Raw genomic sequence first — 27,628 nt, forward strand, 5'->3', positions numbered from 1 at the left:
GCAGTAGGCAATTGAGCTCTTGCATTCAGAAAACAGTATATAAAGATCTGAGAGTCTGAGTATTTACATCAGTGCCTAGCCAGCAAATTGGTGAGGTAAGAGAATATATATATCAAGAAAATAAATATGGAGGTCAGAACCCTGGAGAATAGCATTTTTAAAAGGTAGAGCATGGGCATTTAAAACTAAAGCTAGAGAAATCTTTAGTGAGGTAAGGACTGAGAAAAAGGCCTTTAGGTTTCATTGATAGGAAATTGATAGAGAAGAATCAGAATAATGTAGAAACTAAGAAAAAAAATCACCTTTGGTTTAATGAGATTTTGATAGGGATGCAAGGCTGAGTAGGTCATTGAATACTGTAACTGAATGAATACAGAGATGCTTAGGCTAGATCATTCTAGGCAGAGAGTGAGAGGCCCCAGGGAGTAAAAATATACTGGATAAGGATGAATTGTCTGGAGTCAGCATCTTCTATGGCTGGGCACTGTTCTAGACATTGACAATAAAGCAGTAAATAAAATAAAGCTCTTGCTGTTGGGGTATTTTCATTCTAGCAGATGGGGCAGGGAGGACAGAGAAGATGTAAAATAAACAGATTCCACAAGATGTCTATAATATTTATTCTGGAGGAAAGTAAATCAGAGAAGGAATTTTATTTTTTTATTTTAGAGCACGTGTGAGCGGAGGAGAGGGAGAGAGAGAGAGAGAGAGAGAGAGAGAGAGAATATCTTAAGCGGGCTCCACGCCCAGTGTTGAGCCCAACGTGGGGCTTGATCCCATGACCCTGGGATCATGACCTGAGCCGAAATCAAGAGTCAGACGCTCAACTGACTGAGTCACCCAGGCGCCCCAGAGAAGGATTTTTAATTATAGTGGTCTGGGCAGGCGTCACTGATAAGGTGTCATTGAGCAGAGACCTACTGAAATGAGGAGTGATGTATTACAAAAATAAAACTTTGAAGAGTTTGTTTGAATTTTCTTCACACAAGTCATTATTTGTTGAATAATTTATTCTTTTCCTTAGGCACTGTAAGGAGATTCCTGGAGATTCATGGGGAGACCATTGAAAAAGTAGTATTTGCTGTCTCTGAACTTGAAGAGGTATCTTGCTAATTATGTTGCCTTGTTTAAATCTTACTTTTACTAGTGTTTGCCTTTGTGTCATCATTATCTATTTGCTGAATTGCTAGCAGGCAAATCCTAGGTATCAGTGTATGTGTTTGGTATCATTTGTTGAAAAAAATCCGTGTTAGAAACTAAAAATAAATCAGAAAGGAGCATTTGTTCATATTTTTCATTGCTAAGACTGTTTTCACTTAGTGAAGTCCCACAAGGTGGAGTTGTTCTGCTTTGCTCCCTGTATTAGCTCTTAAAATATCTTGAGGCATCACCTTATAACCCAAGTACTGGGTGCCTGGGCAGCGTAACTGGAAAACCGCTACTGTGCTGGAAAAGCTTTGATGTCTGCCTCACCTGGAAACAGGTGGCAGCCTAGCCTAGTGACTGGCATTGATTAAGTTGGAGGGTTATGTTTTGTTGTATGTAGTTGGGGTTAGTATGTTGCAGTCTAATTTGGAGCCGTTTTAGAAAATTAGGTCTTTGCTTTAACTCTTATTAAGTTTTATTTAGTTTTAGTGTGCTCTCCAATCCAGCTTATATTATTTTGCGGTTATGTGTCCTTGGGCAAGTTACTTAACCTCTCTGTTCTTTGATAAAATGGGAGTACTAATAGCAGTTATATCACAGAAGTTTTGTGGTGAATGAGTTAATTCCTGTGAAATACCCGCTGAAAGTGTTAATAGCTATATGCATGATATATAAATACTTTCGAATTTGCTAAAACGAGACACATTTGCTTGTTTGCTGTCTCTTATTTCACTTGGTTACCTATTCATTCGTTCTGTCAGTGATCTTTCATTGAGTGTCTGGCGTACAAGTTTATTACACTAGATGGGAATACACCAGTGAAGAAGTCGGGGTCGTTGTCCTCAAGCAGTCCGTTGTGTATTGGTGGGGACAGACAGTTCAGAGTTTTTGATCATTGTGATAAGTGCACTAATGGAAGTATGGAATGGACAGGAACACAGAACTCTAGCTTGCACAGGGTTAGGAAATACTTCCCATGGGAGGTGATAAAGCTGAAATTGTCGTTAAAGAAAAATACGATATTCCAAGGGAGGGGCAGATGACCGTAGGACAGGAGTGGCAGCGCTTCCGCATTCCAGGTTCAGTGACCTGAAGTTGCCAGGATGGGAGTCAGGCTTAACTTGACCATCTAACAATATCCTGACCTTTTACATAAGAACTGATGGAGGGTCCCAGACGGCTCTAGTCGAGCTTAGAAGTGGAAAGGCCTTTATTCTTGGTGGGAGCTGTCTTCACAGTGACTGGAACAGCACAATGCATTGCTGACGCCTGATGGCTGCTTCGTTACTTCGTTATTTTTCACAGAATGTCTTGCTTTTCTGACACAGGCTACTTACCAAAAGCTGCTACCTCTGTACTTCCCAAGGTCATTAAAGGAGGAATGTCGATCGTTGCCATACCTACCTGCAGATATTGGAAATGCAGAAGGGGAGCCTGTGGTACCTGAACGACAGATTAGAATAAGTGAAAAACCTGGTGCCCCGGAGGGTGAGTTCTGCCTTTCTTAATTTCCCTCTTCTGTCAGGGACTGATGAACACCACCAAGAAGGAGATGGTTTAGCCTGCCTTTGGGGGCTCTCTATGAGTGTCATTAAGATCAAGACCACCTTAAATGTTTTTAGAGTTTTATTCTTGTTAAAATTTACTTTTTTTTTTTTAAGTTTATTTATTTTGAGAGAGTGTGTGTGCATGCAAGCAGAGAAGAGGTGGAGAGGGAGAGAGGGAGAGAGGGAGAGAGAGAGAGAGAGAGAGAGAGAGAGAGAATGAACGAACCCCGAGCAGGCCCCATGCTGTCAGCATGGAGCCCAATGTGGACCTCAGTCTCAGGAACCGTGAGGTCACGACCTGAGCCCAAACCAAGATTCAGGCGCTTAACCTACTGAGCCGCCCACGCACCCCCAAGTGTAGTCTTTAACCTAAAAAAGAATGTATGTTTATACACACACACACACACACAAAACATCAAGTTTGTTAGGCAGTAGAGATCCAGAGTTGGGTATAACAACATTTTCACCTTCCTGAAGTACACAATCATCTGAAATTGTCAACAGCTTCAACAATATGTCCTCTAAAAGCCAGACCTAATATTAAATATTGAAACAAGAATGCTGTTATCACTCTTTTGGTTTCTTTAAGTTATATACTCATGTAGATTGGAGCAGTGGCAGAGCACGTGAACACTTGTAAATGAGCATCAAGGTAGAAATCTGTAGAAGGCTGCTCATCTCCTTTTTATCACCAGTACGCAGCCTTAACTCCAGTGGAGGAATTGTAAGTGGTTTACCACCAGGAAATGTCTGAACCAAGCTTTGCTGGAGGGCTGCCTGTGTACTTTAGGATACGCCCAGAGTTATTTGGAATTCTCATGCTTAGGACCACCACTAAAGAATATAGTTTTTCCTAAGTGGGTAAATACATTTTGTATGACAAGGAGTAATGAATAGCAAACCCAATTCGAGATCGTAATGCTGGGCAGCAGATTAGGCCAACTCATTAGGCAAAGGGTTCCTTGTGTCAGCCATTCACAAAGAGTGCTTGATTGCCTCAAAGATGTAGGTCTTAGTGCTCATAAATCTTTTCAATTAGAATGTTCAGTCTGTTAAAATAGATGTAAAATCAGCTTACTTGATTCATTCGTGGGTATTTGTTCATAAAAGCACACTGTCTGAGCTATTGACCTGTCACAATTTGAAGAGCAGTGAAGTAGAGGTAAGGAAGTCCCATTGAGGTGGCCCACCTGGCTGGGCTTCAAGTAGTGGCATCACCTTGGGAAGCTCCCCATGGTCCAAGGCATTTTTTTTTTTTCCTTTCTTTAAAGACATTTTTTTTTTTTTTTTTTTAATAAATCTGGGAAGGCAGTGAGGAGCACATTAAGAGATGATCCATTCCCGAAGTACTGACATCTAGCCAAACAAAATGATCATATGGGTAAATTGGAAAGTTAATTTATTAATTCGTAGTGAAAACTAGAACTCTGACAGGTCGGAATGATTACATAGGCATGACCAGTAGAGAAAACCAGGATGCTAAATTAGAATGAAACGTTATCCTAGTGAATGTGGGTCCTGCAGTCCCGCTCCAGCCGTCTGTCATTGGGGCTTATCGAACAAAAGGACTCCAGTTTCTGTGTCCGCTAACCATGTGCTCCCTCCTTAAGCAGTTCTGGATAAATGATCCCAAACATTTGTTCTTTTTTATTTGTTTTGTCAGATGTGGTGTGACAGTCCATCTTTCAACCTGCATTCTGTATAATTACTTCTTTTTGCTTATCATTAGGTTCTACTCTTTCCTTCCTGAAGTGACACCTAGGTCACCCTGGTATTCCTAAAACTTCTGTCACACAGGGACAGGGGGTTTCTTGCGTTATTTCAGTTCGTTAAATGCCTAAATCTGATTTCAGTTTGATTCTCAAGAAAAAAAAAAAAAATACCCTTAACCCCAGTGTTTTTGATTACCTCACAGTCCTCCCTCTTAGGCATTCACGGTCTGTAGCATTTATAGTTGGGTGTTGTCCTACGCTCTCTATTGATAGTATTTTTGTTACAGACAACCAAGAAGAGGAGGCTGAAGGCTTGGGAGTAGATCTCTCTTTCATCGGCTCTCATGCTTTTGCTCGAATGGAAGGAGATATTGATAAGCAGAGAAGACTGATCCTTCAGGGCCAGTTATCAGAGGCAGCCCTGCAGAAGCAGCATCAGAGAAAGTAAGGCGAACCCCTTTGGACTGATAGACATGGAAGGACTTGAGGAATAAGAAAGGACCTTACAGCTGCCAAGTGATCAACATATAATGTATTCTAGTCTATTTTTCATGACAATCCGGTGAGGAAGATGTTGTCCCTATATTTGGTAGATGCAGAAAATCAAAGTTAACTTCTCAGTGGTGACAGTTAAAATGTAGCGAAGCCAGTGTTCAGATGCACATCAGATTTCTGAGCCCCCACTCTTTCTACTATAGTTGTGGTGCCTCTGGGTGAAGTTCTAAAAGTAGCAACTAGGGGAAGGGAAAGGCAGAGTTAACAAAGATTTTACTTAACTTTGTTGTATTTATAACTAAAGTGTAATCTATAGTTTCGTTACATTTAAAAACACTTTATTTCTCCCTGATTTATCCCAGGGACCTTAAAAGCCATTCCATTTCTTTCAGGTGTCTTCTAAAGCAATTCTGAATAAGTCCTTTTTCAAGCATAAAGAAAAGCAGCTTATGTGCTTCTGGGTAAGCTTTTCCAAGGATTAACAGTCTTTGGAAAACTAGCTGCTTTTCAGGCACTTTTACAGGAAAGAAAAATGGTAAATTATAGTTCATATCAGCATTACCTTATAGGGTTGGTTGAGAGGTTAACATCTCATAGGATTGTTGTGAGCACCTGGTACTTAGCAAGCTCTTAAAATCTATCACTGTTGTTCTCTTCAGTACTGAGCAAATCCTGGTCTATTTTATCTTTTAGCTTTGGTACTTGCCATCCCTTTTGACCAGAATACTCTCATCCTTCAATTCCTGCCCATTCTCCAGGTTTCAGCTTAAAAGTTATTGCCTCTGGAAATTTATCTCCCTGGAGATAAGCCAGAATAGGTGGAAGGGAAGTCTGGAATAGATGGCCTCTCCTGTATGCTTTTTCACACCTGTACTTAAGCAAAATATAGCCTCTATCACGGTATCTTGTAGTGATGTGTGGTTGTTGTCAGTCTCCATCTGTAAGTGGGAGTGGACTGGATGACCTCTGGAGTCCCTTACAGAATTAGAACTTTGTATCTGGTGATTTTCTGGTCTTCATTTTATTCTGATTTTATTTTTAGAAACAAAGCAAATTTGCCACTAGGGGGCACCAATGAACAGCTTTTCCACAAGCAGCGGCCAGCAAATGATAGTTTCAGTGGTTTCTAAATTTGCATGTGTAAGAATCAACTGGCAAACATTTTTCTTTAAATACAGTGATGGGGTTGTCCCTCACATGACTGGGACTTTGGCATCTGTATATATTTTGAACTTTTTCACATGGTGATTCATGCACTACTAGATCTGGGTACCTTTTTTTGGTTGAAGGCAGTGTTTAAACTGTTTTGTCTTAGGTCCCCTTTGCACTCTTAAAAATTGTTAAGGACCCCAGAGAGCTTTTGTTTACGTGGTTTGTGTCTACCAGTATTTATCATATGAGAAATCATTAATTTATTTCAAAATAATCCATTGTGTTTTTATGAAAAATAACTAAAAAAAATAGAAGAAATGGCACTGTTTTACATTTTTGCAAATGTTTTAATGTTTGGCTTAATAGAAGACAGCTGGATTCTCATATCAGCATTCAGACTGTTGCAATAAGTTGTTTTGGGTGAAGTGTATGAAGAAAATCCAGCCCCACTCAGATACATAATTGGGAAGGAGAGGCGTATGTTAATAGCCTTTTCAAATAATTTATGGTATTTTCTGCTATTACAACATAACTCGATAAATGGTAGTTTCTTACAGTTTAGTGGTAATAGGGAATCTCAAAGCATATCCATGAATTTTTATATTCTGATATATTAAAATGTTTTGTTCTGTCCTCTTTGAATTGGTTTTATAATAGGAATTTATAGCATGAATGTATCACATTTTCTGTTGGAAAACACAATTCACTGAATTATTCGGATCTTCTAAATATTGACAGATTTCAGTACCCAATATGAAGAAATTATATTTGTTAATATTGCCACTGACCTCATCAGAAAAGTCTTTAAGTATTAGGAGCTCTAAGCTTCTGGTGATAGAGACGAATTTTCCAAAATTATATGTGCATTTTAAATCTCAAGTTTTATCATTGGCAAGAAATACCGTTGGTTGTTTTTCTGGAAACGACAGGGTCACTTTATTCATTTTTGAGAAAACATCTGCCAAATACTCATGTTGAATAACCACAGTTTGTCTGCCAGTCATTATTTGAAGAAAAACAGTGTTCCATGAAAAAAAAGCAACTAGTTCAGCTTCTAAGTCACACAGTGCTTTTCTTCAAGACAACCTCATACTTCGGTATGTAGAAGTGTTCTTCCCATTCTGTGCTACATTAAAATTAAAAAGATGTGTTCCCAAGGGTTGATTTAATAAAATAATAATTTTTACTTCCTCATCAAAGACATTCTTAAATAAAACTGGCTTTTTTCTTTTTCTTTTTTTTTGGTTCTCTGGGAATTTTGGCAATGGAAGAGCGTAGTGACTACTAGTACAATCTGGGGCCTCCGCCATGGTTCATCATAAGGCACCAGTAGTTTGACTTAACAGTTGTTTTTCCGCCATGGGTGCAAATGTGAACACAGTGAAAGAGGCAAATGATGTTTCAGTATGATGAGAACGGTTTTGACTTTGGAAACCCCCTGAAAAGCGTCAAGACTGTGGACCACACTTCAAGAACCACTGGTTTGTGGTTTCTCGTGAATGAATACCCGTAGTCAAAAGGAATGTTGGTAATCGTCTGATACAGTTTTCCAAAGTGGAACACATGGTCTGTAAGCATTATCATCACCCGGGCTGCTTGCTAAAAATGTGTATGCCCCACACCAAACTTCCTGCGTCGGAACCTCTGTGGAAAGTTTCTAAAGTTTCATAAGTGATTCTTCCGCGTCCTAAATCACTGATGTAGTCTGACCCCTTTCTAGAGGGTAAATGATCCCCAAGACTGGCTCGCCCAGAGTCACAGCTCACTGAGAAAGACCCTTTCGAGTGGCGAGTATGGCACATCTCCCTTCTCCGCCACCTTCTTCAGCCCACTTACGCAAACCAACTTCAGACACGTTGGCAAAGGACTAGAGATTTTTTGTATTCATATTCAAAGAACTGCATTGCAGCCACTTTTCTCAAATCAGTCAACCTGTTCTCTGTCTTTCTCTTCTACACACACGTGCACCCCTCATACCTTTTTCATTTCACCATGAGTAGTATAGATAATCTGGAAATTTTGAAGTTTGTGTTTGGACTGGATACTTGTCTGCATGTGTCTCTTTCTCTCTTTAATGAGATTTGTTTCACTTAATGATTAGTTCAGTGACTAGTTCAAGTCAGCATTAAAACCTCTTCACTCCTTTCTGGAAAGGAGTCCTCGGCAAAGGGATAGCTTCTCAGAAGGAATATGAATACAGCATGGAAAGCACTGTCCTTGTTGGTAGAGGGCCTTGATCTTGAGATTCACATTTGTTACACAGTTGATAGTTTCCATTCAGTTCAGAAAATGTTGAATATTTACACTGTACAAGATAACATTCTAGACATTGAAGTAGCCAGAGATAATTAAGGTAGTCCCTCTGTTTTAAAATTCATGAGTGAGCCACATGGTCTTCAGGTGTCGGGGTGTGTTCTGAGCAGCGGTCAGGCTGTGACCGTGTAGTCAACAAAACACAGCCTGTGGCTCCCAAAGCCTGCACTGAGAAACGGGAGAGGTGCCTCTGTCACACTGTGCTCTTGAGTGATAAGCTACGTCTGAATCAAAACGTTGTCAGATTTCCATTTAAGTGCCCAGCGTCTGTGATGATTACAAACGAGGTTGAGTCTCATAGCTATGCTGCAGGATACTTGGGAGTAATAACAGAGACCCAGAAGGGTGGGCAAGGAACCAGAGACCCTTTCAGGGAGCCCAAGAGACCAAAACCAGTTTTGTGATGCTACTCAGACTATTTGCCCTTGTCCTCCTCCTCCTCCCACCGTTCAGTGGAGTTTCCAGAGGCTACTTACTGTGTGACATTGCAGTAGATTAAATGCAGAAGCAGATGTGAGAATCCAGCAGAACCTAAAGAGATTTGCCAAAACGAGGAGTATTAACCCTTCTCCCAAAACATAGTTTTTGTCGTGTAAAGTCGCTTAATGTTCACGTAAAGGTTTTCATTGTTTTTAGATTTACAAATAATCACTTTTAACATTTCCGTTTTTATTTCTAACGTGGTAAATGTTGGTAGAGATAACTGACATAAACATCAAAGGGTCCTGAGACCAAAAGGTTTGAGATTTGATGACTCCTTGTCTACGAGTTCATAACATAACTGAGTGTTACTCTGCTACGTGCTGAATGTTTTAAGATTTCAGGCTGTGGTTTTTCTCAGTTTGTTTATTTCTCTTATTTTGTCTAAATAAGGCTTTATTTACACATAACAGGTCTGGTTTCTGTTCATTATGTGGGTTGATCGGGTTGATCGAGTGATTTTTTTTTTTTTTAATCTCTGAGGAAGTAGGTCTTTAGTTATCAATCTCTTTTTGAAAGCTTTCAATTCTTCCATCAGTAACAACACTAAGGTCCCATGGATTGTCTTTATAGAGTCAGATCATTGTTTGCCCAGCACTACCTCGCCACATCATTACCTCTGTGTGGTAATTCTTTTTAACATCTGAAAAAATTAGGCATGTTGCCTAATTCTTTACTAATATATCTAGGTCTTCTATCCAGTCGTGACAGTGATTTGGGTATATCGTAAGATAGAAGTTGGCTTACTTACAAAAATTAGGAAGCAACCTAGATATTCTTTTTCAAAAATACAGCTTTAAAACTCTTAAAATTATATTACAGTAACTTTTTCTTTTTCCGTTAGTGTTCCTCGCTTGGCTTAAGATCCAATTGCCAACAACTCTTAAGTCATTTTCCGGAATAAAAACTTCATCTCCTTCACTGTTAAGTATTTTCTGAGCCCTTACTAATGTGCTAGGTGTCATGCTGAAAACATAATAGTGACATGCGAGACAGATACAGTGGCAGCTTCATGGAGCTTCGGGTCTTGCAGAGGAGAGAAATGTTAAACTAAGTATTGTATGAACAATTTATTTAAACTACAGGGTCCAATGAGTATGTGACAGGGGTCCTAACCAAGTCCAGCGTGGGGCAGTTCCATCAGGTCAGGAAAGCTTATGTTGATTCCAAAGCCAACATTCTCCCTGGGCTATTGGTTACACACAAATATGTTAGCCATTAGTCTTTTAAGAATAATTTAGCGTATCTTTTCTTCATCATTCAACCTGTGGTTATGCACGTGGATGGTAATTGATTAACTGGAAGAAATTGCCTTCTGTTAGCTTTGTGAGGACGGCATCCAGCCTTAGTTGATTGCAGCCTGTTGAGAATCTGTCCACTCAGTATTTCTGCTTTCAGAGCGCTGTAGTGGCTCCCTTCGCTGCCATGTTGCCATATTTTGTGTGACTGTTTACCTGTGATTATTGCAATTTACCCAGCAGGTAATAGAAATCCGTTTACCTGGAATAAGCTCTAAGAAAACAAGAAACTGTTTTAAGTTGATACTTTCCTTTTAGCATTTGTTTTGATTATTGGATTGGGGTAAAAAATTGTATGTCTTTATTGAAAAAAAGTGCAGAAACTATAGCAAAAAATGAGGTGCAGTTTATAAGAGATATAATGGAAGTTTTAAAATTTTTTTGAAATTTTTTTAATGCTTATTTTTGAGAGACAGAGACAGCATGAGCAGGGGAGGGCCAGAGAAGAGAGAGAGGGAGACTTAGAATATGAAGCAGGCTTCAAGCTCCAAGCTGTCAGCGCAGAGCCCGACGCGGGGCTCCAACTCACCAGCGGCGAGATCATGACCTGAGCTGAAGTCAGACGCTCAACCTACTGAGCCACCCAGGCGCTCCTAAAATATTTTTTTAATAGTTGAGGGAAACAAACATGTTAGCTGAGGAGATAAAGCTAACATCTTTTGCTTTTATTCCCTTCTTCCAAATTCTTGTTTAAAGGAAAAGAAAGTTGACTAGATAATCAAATTAAACTTCTATGATCCGTAGTGGGAAGGGAGGAGACTTGATTAGAATAAAGAAGAAACCAGCTGAAGATTGCAGTCCTGAGTTGTTGCATTGGAATTCGTCTCAGGCTTAGAAACTAAACCTTTTTGAATCATAAAGCCTTCATAAAGAATCACATGTAAGCTATAAACCTTCTCCCCATGAATATGCTCGTATAGATTTTGCCAGCCAAAATCTATTCTAGGATCTCAAGCTGTTAATCACAGATCAAGGTTAACAACATTTTAGAGTTTATACCATATCAGGATTCACACCATGGACTAAAGTCAATTTTAGATGGATTGAGGACTTAAATTTTTTTTTTTTAATTAAAGCTCATGGAACAAGTTGTAGGATAGTGTCTTTTATACCTTGGAGAAAGGACAGGTTTCTTAGACAAGATATAAAAGGAATTGACTGTAAAAGAAAAAATAGTTTTGACTCTCTTAAAATTAAGAGTTCTGGCAGATGGAGCAGTGAATCTTAAAGTGAAAAACAAGTTACAGAATGGGAGTGTTCACGGTAAACATAACTGGCAAATGACTAGGATCAAGAATTATACAAAAAATTCCTACAGGTGAGTGAGAAAAGAACAAATAGCCCTCTAGAAAAACAATATGAACAGGCATCTCACAGAAGACATGTCCAATAAATACGAACAGGTTCTCAGCATCATTAGTGACCAGAGAAATGAGATACCCTTTCAAACCTGACTGGCAAACGTTAAAACATCTGCCAATACCACGTGCTGAGGACATGGGTTCCCAGGAAGTAGCACAAGTAGGTACAACCCTTTGGAAAAGGGGTCTGGTCTTACCTCCCAAAACTGAATATACCTGTAACCTAGCACTTCAACCCTTAAGTAGCCACCCAAGAGAAAGCATGCACACATATACCAGGAAACATGTAAAATAAGTTGATCGTAGCACTGTGCACAGGAGCACAAACCTGGGAACAGTCCGGGCACCCACCAGTAGGAGAGTAGATGAAAAAAAAGCGTCGTTTTCATGTAGTACAACTACAATTTACATGGTAATCAAGGTGAATGAAGAACAATCCCACCCAATGATACAGATGAATCTTAGCAGCCCAGTAGGTCAAACAAGACCCAAGAGACTACATACAGAATGGTAAGCTTTTTCCAAAAAACTTTTTAGGAATACATACAAATGAACAAAAAAAAGATATAAAAAGGAAAGCAAGAAAATGATGAACGTGTGATTCCAGACACTGGTTATGGGGGGGTGGGGGCTGGGGAGAGGGGGCAGGGGCCAGAATTGGAGGGGAGTGACCATGTGATTAGATATAGATTATTGTGAGAGTGCCTGCTTTTGTTTTGGCCAGGAGGTTTCAGAGTACTTATTACTTCATTAAACATAAGTAATTAGATAAGCAGTTTTTTAAAGAGAACCATGTGTGTACCCGTGATGAGAGTGATTTGAACCAAGGCTAATTAATTTTGTTTTGTGCACCTGAATTCCAATTCGAAAAAGATTTTTTTCAGAGTTCATTGAACACATCGTTACTCAGTATCAGGAGCTACCCTAGGGATTGGCTGGAAATACAGAGACAAATAAGCCATATTCTCTGTCATGTGGTCTGAGTAGAAGCAAGCACTGGCAGTAAGTGGGTGAAGCCTTGTACTAATCTTTGTGGTTCAAAGAAGAGAACAGTTAATTCTGCATGTCTGGATCTTGCCTCCACTCCACTCCCACTATCCGCATCCCCGCCAGTCCTCCTCTGAGCACACTTGATTGATAGAATTTTAGACGTCTGTTGGACTGCTTGTTTCGTTCCATCCTGTTACAAAGTTTATTCTTTGTAATGTGTGTCTATCTCATATATTCAGCTTTAAAATCTTTGAAACCAAGTGCCTTTTATTATCGTTCTCCAGTGCCCCCCCAAATATCTTGAATAATACTTATGTTTATTATTTCATTCAACAAAGCTTAGAGTCCCTACTATGATGCAGACATTTGCATGTATGCCCTGCACCTTTGAAAAATGAGCTAATGAATACATGAATGGAGTATAGAAATTAACAGACGTTTACTGAATTCCTGTTACATGTTTTATGCCAGGTCGGACCTGTGGAACTCATGAGACACTTAAGATCTGCTCTGTTCAGTCTTGCAGTGAGATGACTTAACCGTAAGACAGTTAGAAAACAGTACCTTTGCGGATTTCATGTGAATAACCAAGGAAATGACTCTAAAATTTTGGAACAGTACATAGGGATAAGGGAGAACGACCATAAACATAGTTCTTTTCTTGAGTTGCAAGTTACGTCTTAAGCCAGAGTTGAAAGCTATTTTGTCTTTCACTTTTCAATTTGCATAGGTGGGTAAGTTTGCAGATTTAAACTGTAGGATCTTGTGATACCAAGTATGTTTTTCACAGACAGTTCAATTTCTGTGATACTAGCAGACATATCACTTGTTGATTACAATCCATATGTAATAGTTTTCCTATTAAATACCCTTAGTTGTGTGAGTATACATTATAGCTGAAAGGTGTCCTCTGTAAACACCACTTTACGGATGAGGAAACAGGTCCATAGAGGTGAAGCAGCTTTATTTACTAAGGTTGCACAGAAAGCGATAGGATTAGAACCCAAGTCTCCCTCTCCTGGTTTAGTTTTCCTCATGTTGTGGGATGTTGCCCTATGTAACCTAGATTCTTCAGAGTTGCTTCTCATGATTTCAGTGCTGTGAAAGCTGTTTTTGCAAATAAGTGGCACTTTGAATTACAACAAAACAGTATGAAATAGTAGAAGAAGTACTGACCTTTCCAGAACTCTGGAGATATGAGTAAACTTCCAATTCAACTCTAGCAGTAATTGACTGGTGACTAAGACTAGCTCGACCTTGCAAGTCATTTCCCCGCTTTGAGATCTTTAACGTCTCTTCCAGCTTTCATGTCCTTTTAGCTAAAGCCAAGCTAAGCCAAGATCCCTGGGATCTGCTCTGTGGGTTCTCAGTGCAACTGGTTTGATTAACCAATCATTAAAATAAACCTGGACTTCCCACATAAAATTACCTAGTTCCTTTGTGGTCCCATGTAACATGTAAAAAAAACACTTACCTGTTTTTCTTCTGAAAAGTAAACTCGAGCACTGACAGTGTTTATTCACTGTAGCATTCTCAATACCTAGCGTTTTGTAAGCACTCGGTAAATCGTTGGATGAGTGAACATCTGTTTTGGATAACTGCTATTGCTTTAGGCCTTCTCTGCCATGTTGTTTAGGAAGGGAAAATAATAGTATTTGAAAACAGTGTTCATTTGAGTACTTGCTGTCTTTGTCATTTATATGAATAGTCTTCACTTGATCATAAAGGATTATTTTAAATCATGTAGTATGAACACATTTTCTCAGTGACTCATCTTTGTTTATTATATAATAAACATTGGTTTAACATTTTCTCAACATTGGTTGAGATTCTGCATAATATGCCCTCCTTAACTTCTTGCACATTATAATAAAACCTCATTCTTTAGGGAAAGAAACAGATTCCATTTGTAAATTTAATTTACAGGGGATTATTATAATAATTATATCCTTTATTTCTCTAGTTATAATCGCTGGTTGTGTCAAGCAAGATCTGAGGATCTATCTGATATTGCTTCTCTAAAAGCCTTATACCAAACAGGTGAGCGTAAGTAGCTTTTCTTTTCCTTTTTAAGGACCCCACCTAGCACGCTACTAGAAACTTCATTTTTCTCTGATTTTGTCCATTTTGCCTATGAAAAAAAATTTTTTATACTAATGAGGATAGTTTGGCTCATCATCAAGATCTTAAAAATAACATCTCAACCTATAAAATTTTCATCTTGTAGTTCTACGTTGATCCACTTCTTCTTAATGTCTCTTTTCTTACCTTTTAACATCTTTTCTGCTCTTAAAAATACCATTCACTTGCTATACAAAATTCAAACCTTGTCTAAATTATAATGGAGATGGGGAAAGTTCTCAAATTTCCACTCTTTCTCCATTAAATTCCTTTTTCAGGCAGTAATTGTTAATTTTCAGAATTGAGTTCCCATTAGTTTTTCCTGGATCACTAATGTTATTAAAACTTGAACAAAGCCTATTTATAAAAAGGCCTTGGCCCTGCAGCCTTTCCCTTGGCTATCCCTGATTTAAAACCTGCAGGAAGCCTTTATCTTAAAAATAAGTGCAGTCATCAGAACCTCATAAAGCTAAAATATATATATGTATTGTTTTCCACAAAGTGAAAGAAATCTGAGGATGAAATTTGAAAAACGTTAAGTTCCTGGTTTTCAGTCTTTTATATTTGTGTAGAATGTTTTTACAATGTCCGAGTCCAGCCTTGGAATAAAGTCTCTAGGCGCTGATCACATTTCCCATTCGCAGGTGTTGATAACTGTGGGCGCACAGTGATGGTGGTAGTTGGAAGAAACATTCCTGTCACATTAATAGATATGGACAAGGTAAGCCACAGCGAGGCTCTGTTTTACACATGATGTTGATTTTTACAATTAGTAGGATGTGAATTTGGAATCAGGACTGAGAATATGAGAGGGGGCGGAAATGTGTGTATCTGGGCAGAGGAGCAGCCCTGGGTCTGTAGGCTGGCATGCACCATTTCAGTACGTTAGGGGTTCGGTTTTGCTCTGTAGGAGAGCAAATTCTCGAAAATACGAGAATGCCATCATGTGATCTCCAAAAACGCAAGCTGCTCCGTTTCGGATGTGATGTAGCCGGAGAGTTTTGGGTTGGACTCACTCTAGGTTATAATTGTACTAACAATCAGATACTGCTTGTCTTGAAAAAAAGAAAAATTAACTCTTGAGTATCTATCTGAAGAGAAGAAGTCAGAGATGTAGTTACCCCAAGATGTCATAATTCCATAACCCCTTCATTTGGATGCAAAGGACAGATTCGTAAGAGAAAAAATGGTATTATTACTGGCAAATAAAAATAAGAAAATGATTATGCTTTTAAAAATGATTACTGGGGCGCCTGGGTGGCTCAGTTGGTTGAGCATCCGACTCCGGCTCAGGTCATGATCTCGCAGTTCGTGAGTTGGAGCCCCGCGTCGGGCTCTGTGCTGACAGCTCAGAGCCTGGAGCCTGCTTCAGATTCTGTGTCCCCCTCTCTCTCTGCCCCACCCCTGCCTGTGCCCTGTCTCTCTCTGTCTTTCAGAAATGAATAAACATTAAAAAAAATTTTATAAAGAAATGATTAGTAATCCAGGGCGCCTGGGTGGCTCAGTCGGTTGAGCATCCCCCTTTGACTCTGGTTATGATCTCATGGTTTGTGAGTTTGAGCCCCGGATGGGGCTCTGTGATGTTAGCGTGGAACCCACTTCAGAGCCTCTGTTCCCCCCCTCCCGCCCCTTCCCTGCATGCTTTCTCTCTCTCTCTCTCTCTCTCTCTCAAAAATAAATAAACTTAAAAAAATAAAATAAATAAAAAATAAAAATGATTAGTAATCCAAAAAAAAAGCGAATCAGAATGAGATATCTTTTTTCACTTTCAAAACTGGCCTGAACTTTTAAATAATAATCATTGTCATCAAAGATGAATTAAAATGATAAAGGTGGTCACATCCATTGACCCAGGAATCTGTTCCTCAGAATTTGTACTAAGGAAATAATCTGAGTATGGAAGTAGCTGTAGAGCCCGAAGCTGCCCAAATTGGAATACTTGGGCAAGAGACCATTGAATCCAAAAGATAAATACATAGGTCATCCAAGAACATCAGTGTATTAGAAACTGACTGCAAAAGAGGAAAACCACTTTAACAAATCATTCTTAACCATAGTAACAAATTTTGTACCTAAAAATATAAAAATTGCACACAATTTTGAGACAAAACACATTTGTACAAAAGCAGATCATTGCTTTCTGGCTAAGCCCTTAGGCTCCTGGTCACTGGTGTTTAGGTTAAAAAAAAAAAAAAAAAAAAAAAAAAATTATGGAAGCATTGGACCTGGCATGCTCCCATGGGCTGGTTTGTACCACAAAACTATGACTTAAAGTTCTAACAATTAGTTATGGCATATCCACAGATGGAGTATTTTGTGACCCTTAAAGGTTATGATTACAAAGGCAAATAAATACGGTACTATAGAGAAATATTTATAATGTAATATCAATAGAAAAGTGGTGCATTAATTGCCTATACCCTGACTTTAACTTGTTTTGTTTTAAGCATAAAGGTAAAAACTCAAAATGTAAATATTTCAAAATGGATGTCATGGTTTTGGGGAGAATTTGTTTTCTACATTTTTCTGTCATGTGGCTATACTTCCTTATAATGAAAAACATTTAAGTTAAAGATGGGGAATTTAAAGCTGAAAATGGGTATCTTAATTGCCCTGCAGGGGGTGGAGAGTGGATAGAAAGAGGGCCAAAAGCAGTCTGGTAAAAGCAGAAATAATAATAAAAATACACACACACAAATGCACAGGAAAAGCTCGACTAATGCAAATTATATCATTACTAAGTTTCTACTTGTAGCCATTTGTTTTGTGTCATTAACAACCAACATAACATTCATTCTGATCATTAATAATGTGATTGATAACCAATAAAAACATAAATCTCTGCATTTGATTTTGGCGTGCACTTGCTTGGTGTTCTGGATATCCATGATGTATCATTTCATGTAACATAATGAGATACATTGTGAGGTCCAAACCAGCAAAGTGGAAGGATCCTGTGTGTTGTTAGTGCCCTCCTCCTTCCTCTGCTCTGGTAGCAGTTGGATGCTAATCCATTTTAGTCTACACATGATAATGCCAAAGACTATCCTGAGGAGAATTGGGAAATCACCTGTTTGATAATCTTTCCGTGGTTAATTCTTAGCTTCCTCTATGTCATTGTTTATAGCTACACCACTGGGTTACCCTGGCCCTGCCCATATTGGAGCTCTGCTCCATGTTTAATGTTTCTCTTAAATTTCATCCTTCTTATAATGAAGTGTTTCTCTAATGTGATCTGGGTCACATTAAATTTGAGTCTTTCAGAGCTCTAGAAATGCTGCCTGGCTCATTGCCATCTACTGACTAAACCTGTTGTCCTTTTCCTCATTTCAGCTCAACATTAAAGATGCCAAGAAAATTAGTCCTCCAAGTGAGCCATGGGAGGGAGGCATCACTCAGAATGTCCTTCTGTAGTAATTCTTGGTTACGTGAGAGCCATAAGTCTGCATCCCAGTAGAGACTGCAAAGATTTTCATTGAGTTTCAGGCAGAAACTTCAAGAATGATCAGAAGTCTAGAAGTTGTACTTCTACAGTTCATTATCCTAGAGAGGGAAAACCTAGCAATTGACTGAAGAACTCTTTTGAGTATATGAAGAGTTATTTGAGCACATAGAGACTGATTGTTCTCCTCCAGCCCTTAGAACAAGGCAGAAAGGGATCCTACTGTAGCATTTCTGAGAACTGGTAAACACTGGCTAGGTTCACTTTCCTGAAGCTCTTTTTCAAAGAGAATTGATACTCATTAGTCTGAGATGTCCATCTGTAGTGCCTGGGGCATCAATTAGGTTCATCTTCTAAGTTTTGCCTCTCTCTTGGCTTCTGCGAAATTGACTACTTATGCAAGATGATCTTACGTTTACTTCTTTTTTTCCTTCTAGGCTCTCTTATACTTCATCCATGTAATGGATCACATTGCTGTGAAGGAATATGTATTAGTATATTTTCACACACTGACCAGTGAATACAATCACCTGGACTCTGACTTCCTGAAGAAACTCTACGATGTTGTTGATGTCAAGTTAGTTATTTTTGCAAATTATGAAGAGGGGAGATAGCTGCTTTCTTTCCTAATATTAATGAGTAGTAAACATTGCTGTGTATTCTGTGAAAAGATATTTCATGTAACAAAGATTTTTATCACACATAGATCAGATATTTTAATATCAGGAGGCCCTCCTTAACTCCAGTGTATTTTGCATTTAAGTAAATTCATATGTAAAATTTTTGCTGCTTTTAAACATCTTGCGAAAGGGTTGGGGTCGTTACCAATCTTTGTATATAAGATAACAAAAATACTACCTTCTGTTAATAAGGTGTGTTACTCTTCTCAAAATACATTTATAAATATTATTTCATTTGACCCAGTGACCCATGAGTTTTATAATTCATGATATGATCTCAGATATTCTAGTACAGTATAAAAAAAAGGCACATGATAACTTTTTGTTAGATATGAATTTACTTTGTTTTACCTGTAGTTGGCTCTGTCACAGCCAAGAGAAACAGTATCTTCTATAAAACGGATACTTTAAATAATGAAATGTCCCCTGAATTATTTTTTGACATTTCACTTAAAATTCAATATGTAAACTAGACCCATTTTAACTTTTTTTCCCCTTTGTGAATATATTTCTGTATTCTAGCAAAGAGTTAATTGTCTATAACATGACATACTGACCCATGTTTTTATTTCACATTAGATACAAGAGGAATTTGAAGGCTGTTTATTTTGTTCATCCAACATTTCGTTCAAAGGTACAGTGTGTTTCTCTTTAGCTAAATCTCACATTTAAGTGCACTGCATGCCAGCATTTTAAGATATATTTCAACGCCTTAATTCTCACTATCACCATTGTGATGGCCAATTTCTTTGTCTACTGTTCCTTTTCAGTGATTTTCAGTCGTGATCCTAATGCTTTGGTCCCACGTTAAGTCTAGTATCTTTGTAGGCAACGCATACAGGCTGTCCGCCTCTCAGTTCTTGCTTGCCTCTTCATGCTCTGTGTTCATTGGACTTCACTCACGCTCTTGATACGGAATGCGCTTTCCTTCCTCTGCTCATGCTAACTTCTGTTTGCCCCTCAGATCTCTGCTCAGTAGTTACTTTCCATAGAAAGCCTTCCCCGACCAGTTCTGCCAACGAGTAGGTACTCCTGCATTATACTCCCCCTTAAGATTTTAATGTTTAATTCCAATTAATTGTTTAATTTTCTACTTTATGCTAGCCTGCAGGATTTGTGAGAGCTAGATTACAGCTGTCTTGTTCACAATCACATCCCTAATATCTCTAATAACTAGTCCTGCATTTTGACTTCACCAACACATGCACTCCCTTGGTTCTTTTACTGTTTCTAAAAATACCTTTTTTTTTTTTTTTTTTTTTTTTTTTTTGGTCTTTATTTTCTTCCCTGTCCAGCCTGAAACCCATGCCCTGTCACTTTCACTGCTGTTAATGCCTACAATATCGTTCATCACACTTGCTCATCAAAACCTGGTCGTGAGACATTTCACCACTCTGCTTTCTTCACTCTCGTATCTGGGTTGCTGAACACAGATGGAGAAATCTTAGAGCCATGTGACTGGGGGCTTCTAAGCAGACACGGAGCTTTCACTGCTAAGGCCCCCCTGGTATTTCACTAGACAGTATGTCCCGGGAAGGACACATTCTCCTCAAGCAGCCCCTCATTCCAACAGTTGGCCCTGCCTTATTCTCGACCAAGAACATCAAAAGCATCAGTAAAAAGCTTTCTGTCCTCTCCCTCCCACCCCAAGCTTACCTGACATCTGTTCCTATCCTTAGCTCCTTTTCTGTCACAAAAAAGTGTGTTTCTTCTTAATGAAGGGCAGACCTTCTACCTGGTGGTCTGGATCCCCTAGTAATAAGAGCTGATGTTTTCTAAGCGCTTCCTGTGTGCCAGCTCTTCCCAGGCATTATCTTGTTAAAGTCTTGTATCTATGAAGTGGATAGTAGTTTATGCCCACTTTACAGGCAAGGAAATTGATGCTTTGAGAGAGTAAGTAACTTTTCTGAGGTAAGCACCTAGTAAGTAGTGGAGTTTGGATTTGGATCTAGACATTTTAATTGGAGAGCCTCCACTCGTCAACTACACAACACATTTCCGTTTCCTCAGGAATTCTCTTCAGCAGTTTTTGTCTTTGTCTTTCTCCTCCCATTTTTCTGGATCTAACTCATCAACTTTTAAACATGCTAAAGCCTCCACTTCTATTTCCTCCCCTTTACAACCAAAATTTTTTAGTGAGACCTACGTTCTGCACTCCATTTTTTATCCACCTTAATTTAGTCCAGTCTCATTCAGATGCGACTCTGGCAACTAAAGCAACTCACAGCAAAATCACTGGTCATCTGCATCCTACCTGTTTTCCCTGCAGCCTTAATCCCAGCCGGTCCCTTCTTCCTTGAAACACTTTGTCTTGGCTCCCTTGAAATGTAACCTTGCTGAGTTTTCTCGCACTTCGAGCTGCTCCTTCTCGGTCTCCTATGCTGTCCCCTCTCTCTGCTCCTGTTTATCCTTGGAATGTCAGTGTTCCCAAACCCTCATCCTTTTCTTTCATTCTGTACCTTGTTTCATTCCTGTGTCTTCAGCAACCCTCAAATATATATATGCGGTTCCCAAATACATACATGTCAGGGGAGGCAGTAAAGCCCAATGTTTAAAGCATAATCCAAGACTCAGGTTCTAATCCCAGCTCTGCCAACTACCAGTTTATCATCTCAGGCAAGTAATGGAACCTCTGTGCTTTAATTTCATCTTGTATAAAACGGAGATGATAATAACAGTGCTCACCTTGTAGGGTTATTGGAAGGATAACATTAGTTAATACCTGCAAAATGCTTAAAATTTTACCTGACCTATAATAAACGCTCAGGAAACGTTAACCACTATCATCATCGTCGTCATCGTCCTCGTCCTCCTCCTCGTCGTCATTCCTGTGCTTAGACGTGAATGTTGAACTGTTGATTAAGTATCTTCATTTAGATGTCTTACAGGCCCCTGAAGTTCAACATTTGAGAAACAGAATAACTCCTGTATTCCCCTACTCACTCCCAAACTGCTATTTATATTTCCTGTCCTAGTCAGTGGGACCACTGCCCTTCAGGTGCCCAAGCCAGGAGCCAGGAAAACATCCTATTACATCAGTTCTGTGTGCTCACTACTGTCCAAATCCATGCCTGTGCCATTAGTCCCACTGCCTCTACGTGAGCTCGTCCCGCCACCGTCTTGTATCTGAAAGGACACAGCTACCTCCTAGTCCATATGCATACTGTCCTGCCTCCAGTAGAGCACACCACTGTTCCTTCAGGCCTGCCTAATGATATTTTCTTAGAATGTTAGTGGAAGCCTAAAATATTTACAGTGAAGTCCTTTGCAAGTTGGCCAAACTCAGGCCCAGGCAAGGAAAAAAAAAAAAATTCTGACTATATCATTGGGGTTTGGAGAAAAGAGGACTTAGTTCAGCATAAAACCCAGGATTTACGTATTTAGTAAATGAAAGGACTGTGTCATTCATGACTTCTAGCCGTGGTCAGATAAAGGGGATCATGGACTAGGATATAAATCTGAGAGTCTCCATCAAGTAAATAGTGCTTTAACTCTTTAAATATGCTAATGAATAAAATCACACAGAAGACAGCTAAAGTTGACAGAGCTCTGGGATCAAGGAGGGCGACCAAGGAGAAGTAATGTGAAGATCTTCCAGAGAGCCGAGATTGACTAATGCTGTCGGAGCCAGTGGACAGGAAAAGCGTCAAAGACGGTAGAAGTAGTCATTATTTTAAAGCACTGTGGAGAAATTAAGATAAGTAGTGAAAAGTCCTCATTACCCTTCATAGTAAGAGATGAGTGAAGACTTCATTGAGAGAATGTTTTTCACTTTTCACTTTCTGATTGTTTACAGAATTGTTGAATTTCTCATCTTAAAATTTGCATGTAAGGGGCATCTGGGTGGCTCAGTCGGTAAAGCATCCGACTTTGGCTCGGGTCATGATCTCACGGTTCAGTTCATGAGTTCAAGCCCTGCGTGAGGCTCTGTGCTGACACTCAGAACCTGGAGCCTACTTCAGATTCTGCGTCTCCTTCTCTCCCTCCCTCCCTCCCTTTTTTTCTCTCTCTCTCTCTCCCTCCCTCCCTCCCTCCCCCTCCCCCACTTATGCTCTGTCTCAAAAAAATAAACATTTAAAAATTTGCATGAAATATTTTAAGTAATTCTTTTAAAAATTGCAAATTTTTTTTTTGGTTTCCTCAATGTTGGAATAGCATAGTAAGTGCTAATTAAGTGCTTATGAGAATGCTGTTTGGCCAGGCTGAAAGAAAGGAAAGAAAGAAAGAAAGAAAGAAAGAAAGAAAGAAAGAAAGAAAGAAAGAAAGAAAAGTACAGTGTTGGAACAATCAGTTAAATGAAAGGCTTTTCCTGCTCTTTGTTCAGTAAAGTTCTGATTACATAGTCTTATCAGATAACATCTGTTATATCAACGTTTCTACTATTTTGTTATGCTTAGTGGGTGGCTAATTTTTTTCTTTCTGTAGCACTTAAAGATATCACTTGACTATTTCCCCACATCTCATAATCCATTTATATTTTGTTCACCCAGTAGCTACTGAATATTTTTCTTTAATGGAGACAGGAGGATTAGGTTGGTTTTTAGCATGTCTGCTCTCCCCACTTTGATTCATTATTGTACCAGAGGTTCTAGCCAGTGTAATATGGCAAGAAAAAGAAACAGAATGCCTCTAGATGTAGAGAGGAGTAAATAATACTGTCTTTATTCACAGATGACATGAGCATCTATGTAGAAGACCCTGTGGTATCCTCAGAAAAACTAGTAGAATTAATAAGTAAGTTTTTATCAGGGCTTCAGGGTTTGAGATCAGTATTCAGAAGTCAGTTGTATATATTAGCAACAGGCAATGCAATTGAAATGTAAAAGATAATGTTATTTATATTAGCTTCAAAATCTATTAAGTGCTTATGGGTAAATAGGGCAAAAGATGTGAAAGACTCGTGCACTGTACAAGTTGTGTACATTGCAAAACATTTGTGAGAGAAAGGCACAAATAAAGGAAGACAGGCTATATTTGGGGGTTAGAAGACACTATTATTGTCAAATTCTCAGTGCTTGCTAAATGTGCAGATTCAATGCCAGTCAAAAGTTCAGCAAGCTTTTTTGTAGAAATTGACAAGCAAAAATGCAAAGAACCTAAAGAACCAAGGCGATTTTACTTATTTATTATTATTATTTTTTTTTTAATGTTTATTTATTTTTGAGAGAGACAGAGCATGAGTGGTAGAGGGGCAGAGAGAGAGAGACAGAAGAACACATAGAATCAGAAGCAGGCTCCAGGCTCTGAGCTGTCAGCACAGAGCCCGACATGGGGCTCAAACCCACAAACCGTGAGAACATGACCTGAAGTCGGACACTAAACTGACTGAGCCATCGAGGCACCCCCTCCCCACTTTTTTTTTTTTTTAATGGAGCCAAAACAATTTTAAAAGAAGACCAAAGTTGAGGACCAACACTCCCTGCTTTCAAAGCTTATTCTAAAACTGCAGTACTCCAGACAGCACAAGGTATTGGCATAAAGGTAGACTAGATCAGTGGAGCGGAATAGAGAACCCTGAAATGGATTCACGTGTATAGAGATAACTGGTTTTTGAGAAATGTGTGAAGTCAGATCAGTGGAAAAAGAACATTCTCTTCAACAAATGATACTGGAACAATTAGATATCCATATGCAAAACAACAACAACAACTTTGACCCATGTCTTGCATCACATACAAAAATTAGCTGGAAATGGGTCAAAGACCTAAATTGTAAAATGTTAAACTGTTAAACTTCTAAAAAGAAAATATAAGAGAAAAAGCTTTGTGACCTTGAGTAAAGCAAAGATTTCTTAGATACAACACCAAAACACAACCCATAAACGAAATTGGACTTCATCAAATTTGAAAACTTCTGCCTTTTTAAAGATGGTTAAGAGAGTGAAAAGATGAGGCTACAGCCTGAGAGAAGTCTTTGTAAATAAGCATTTATCTGAAAAAGGATTTCCCTTTAGAATAAAGGAATCCCAGAAATCACTAATAAGGAAAAACTCAGTTTAGAAACGGGCAAGAAATTTGTGCTAGCATTTCCCCAAAGAAAATATATAGATGGCAAATAAGCACACAAAAAGATGTTTAATATGATTGGTCATTGGGAAGGTGCAAATTAAAAATGAGGTATCATTGCACTCCTGTTAGAACGGCTAAAACTTAAAAGAGTGCCCATACCAAATGTTGGTGAGAATGTGGAAGAACTGGTATTCTGATGCAGTGCTGATCTGAATGTAAAATGTTACAGAAGCTTTGGAATGCAATCTGGCAGTTTATTTAAAGAGTTGAACGTACACCTACCATGTGATCTGGCCATTCCACTCCTAGTATTCACCTGAGACCAATGAAAATCTATCTATACAAAGACTTATACACAAACGTTCATGGAGGCTGTATTGTAGCCCCAAACTGGAAACGACCCCCCTATGCCCGTCACTGGGAGAACTGATAACCAAACTCGTATATCCATACAATAGAATACTACTCAGTAATGAAAAAGGATGAAGTGTTGATGCACATCACAACACGAATGGATTTCTAAGTAATTATGCTGAGTAAAAGAAGCCAGACAAGCGTGCACACCGTATGATCTCATTCGTATAAAATTCTAGGGCACACAAACGAATGTGTAATTACAGAAAGTAGAGCAGCGATTACCTGCAGACAGGGAGGAGGGTTGGGGGGGGGGGGTGGGAGGAGGGTGGGAGGGGAGAGTGGCAAAGGGCCCTGAGAACCTCCAGGACTGATGGCTATGTCCTTTTTCTTGATTATGGTGATGGTTTTATGGGTGTGTATATATATATATATATATATATATATATATGCTTAAAAAATTGTATACTTCAAATATGTGCAGTTTATTATATGTCAGTTATATTTTAAAAGATACGTTTTTTTAAACTGCAATGAAATACTGCTACACTGCCACCAGAATAGCTAAAATTTGGAAGACCGGCAGTACCAAATACTGACAGTGATGTGAAGTGACAGGAATTCTCCTACATCATAAGAGGGAGTTGGAAATCAGGCAACTACTTTGAAAAGAGTTAACGAAAATTTCTTATAAACTAAATATATACCTAGCCTGTGACCTATCAGTGCCACTAAGTATTTACCCAAATGAAATGAAAACTATGTGCCAAAAAAGACTTCTATGAGAACGTGCATAGCAGCTTTAGTCATAGCAGCCAAAGACTGGAAGCAGCCAGGCACTCATCAATAGGATTATGAATAATTAAGTTCTAGTATATTCTCATAATGCAGTATTTCTTGGCAGTGAAAGAGAACACACTACTGATAGACAGAACCACATGCTAGAATCTTAAAAACATTAAGCTGGGTAGGAGAACCCTTACATAAAAATTATACTGTATGAATCCATTTATATGAAATTCTAGAGCAGACCAGACTAATCCATGGTAGAAAAAAAATCAAAACATTGTTTGCCTCCGTGGAGAGGGCCATAAGGGAAGAGGAGTATGAGGGAACATTCTGGGGTGATGAAAATGTTTTCTAACTTAATAGGAGTTTTTGCTTCTCCAGTGTGTGCATTTGGCAAAACAGTAAAAGTACACGCAAAATCTGTGCACTTCATCGAATGTAAATTTTATAGCAAAGAAACGGAGTGAACGTTGAACTCTAGTTAGAGATATGAATGCTGTATTTGGGGACAGCTTCTTGATGTCTGCAGTTTACTTGGAAATGCAAAAACGTAAGATCCACAGATGGATAGACGGATGGATAAATATGTGATAGAGAAAACATAAGGAAAGTGTTAATGATTGAGTGGTGGCTATGCTGGTATTCACTGTAAAATCCTTCCAACTTTAGTGACTATTTGAACATTTTCATAATTTTCTTTTGTTACAAATTCAGACTTAACAGAATAGTGTTCCTTTGTACCAGACTTATAAAAATGTGTAGCCACTGTTTGCTAAGATATGGCTTTAGTCCCTCCTCCTCCACACAGAAAGTCTATAAATAGCTATCCGTCCTGTGACTTTGATGGAAACACATTACCAGAGATTTCAGAGTTAGAGCCACTAGCCTTGGCTGTCCCACGTTGGAACTGTTTCAGATAGGAGTCAGTGGCAGGCTGGGCAGAGGCTGAAGACCAGATGAATAAAGTGAAAACTGTTATATTACCTCTTCATAACATTTTGGGATGGGGAAAATTAGGATTGAGAGAATAAAACCCATGTGTAATGAAATCCACCATTATTTTATACTAAGTCAAGAACTCTAAATGGGGTGTTTGTAATTATAAAATAATGAGATGAAATCAAGGGCTAATAAAACAATCGAATCACATTGTTCTGATTTTGTTACTCTTCAGATCTTTTCCAGGCCACTCCACCCAAAGTGGTAATAAATTGACTGCTCATATAAATCACTACTCTTTTTCTCCTTAGAAGTTTACTAATACAAGGCAAAGTAACAGAATTTAAACCTACCATTGATTCTGGCTCCAACTGATTAGTGCATACGTGTGTAAACAATCTTCTAGTTTATATTGTTTTGTGATTCTGTGTTCTTGGCTTTGCGTATGTGAATAATTGGGTGAAAGAATTTATGGCATTCACAAAATATCAAAGCAGTCCTTTTTCAAGTTTTACATTTTTTTCAGTTTGTTAAAATAGTAGATAATAAGTAATACAAATTTACCTATGTAAATGTATATGACTTATAAATAATTGAAAATTAAAAGTTAAGCTATATAAAAGTTAAAATTTTAAAAAGTGAAGACAGTGCTCTTGAGTTTTCTGCTCAGGTTGCTGAGCAGAAGTTAACTGAGTTTCTACTTCTATCTACTTTGAGTAATTTTCTCTTGCAATACGTGGAGGATGTGAAGAAGGTAATGGCAGAAAGTGCGACAGAGAAATGTGTTTCTTTCACAGATCG

At 38.7% G+C, this 27,628-nt stretch overlaps 1 protein-coding gene across 1 annotated transcript in view; it reads left to right on the forward strand.

The window, feature by feature from the left end:
• The window catches only part of GDAP2 (ganglioside induced differentiation associated protein 2), a 58,274-nt gene that overhangs the window by 15,223 nt on the left and 15,423 nt on the right, over positions 1 to 27,628 (forward strand). Inside the window, exons 5-11 of the mRNA XM_019458003.2 lie at positions 1,025 to 1,101; positions 2,475 to 2,634; positions 4,693 to 4,849; positions 14,458 to 14,534; positions 15,260 to 15,336; positions 18,495 to 18,634; positions 19,317 to 19,371. Of these exons, the coding sequence (XP_019313548.1) occupies positions 1,025 to 1,101; positions 2,475 to 2,634; positions 4,693 to 4,849; positions 14,458 to 14,534; positions 15,260 to 15,336; positions 18,495 to 18,634; positions 19,317 to 19,371 (743 nt within the window). The remainder of the gene's footprint in view (positions 1 to 1,024; positions 1,102 to 2,474; positions 2,635 to 4,692; positions 4,850 to 14,457; positions 14,535 to 15,259; positions 15,337 to 18,494; positions 18,635 to 19,316; positions 19,372 to 27,628) is intronic.

The sequence above is a fragment of the Panthera pardus genome, unplaced genomic scaffold (assembly GCF_024362965.1).
Source record: "Panthera pardus isolate Hobbes unplaced genomic scaffold, ASM2436296v1 HiC_scaffold_11, whole genome shotgun sequence".
NCBI classification, from domain to species: Eukaryota; Metazoa; Chordata; class Mammalia; order Carnivora; family Felidae; genus Panthera; species Panthera pardus.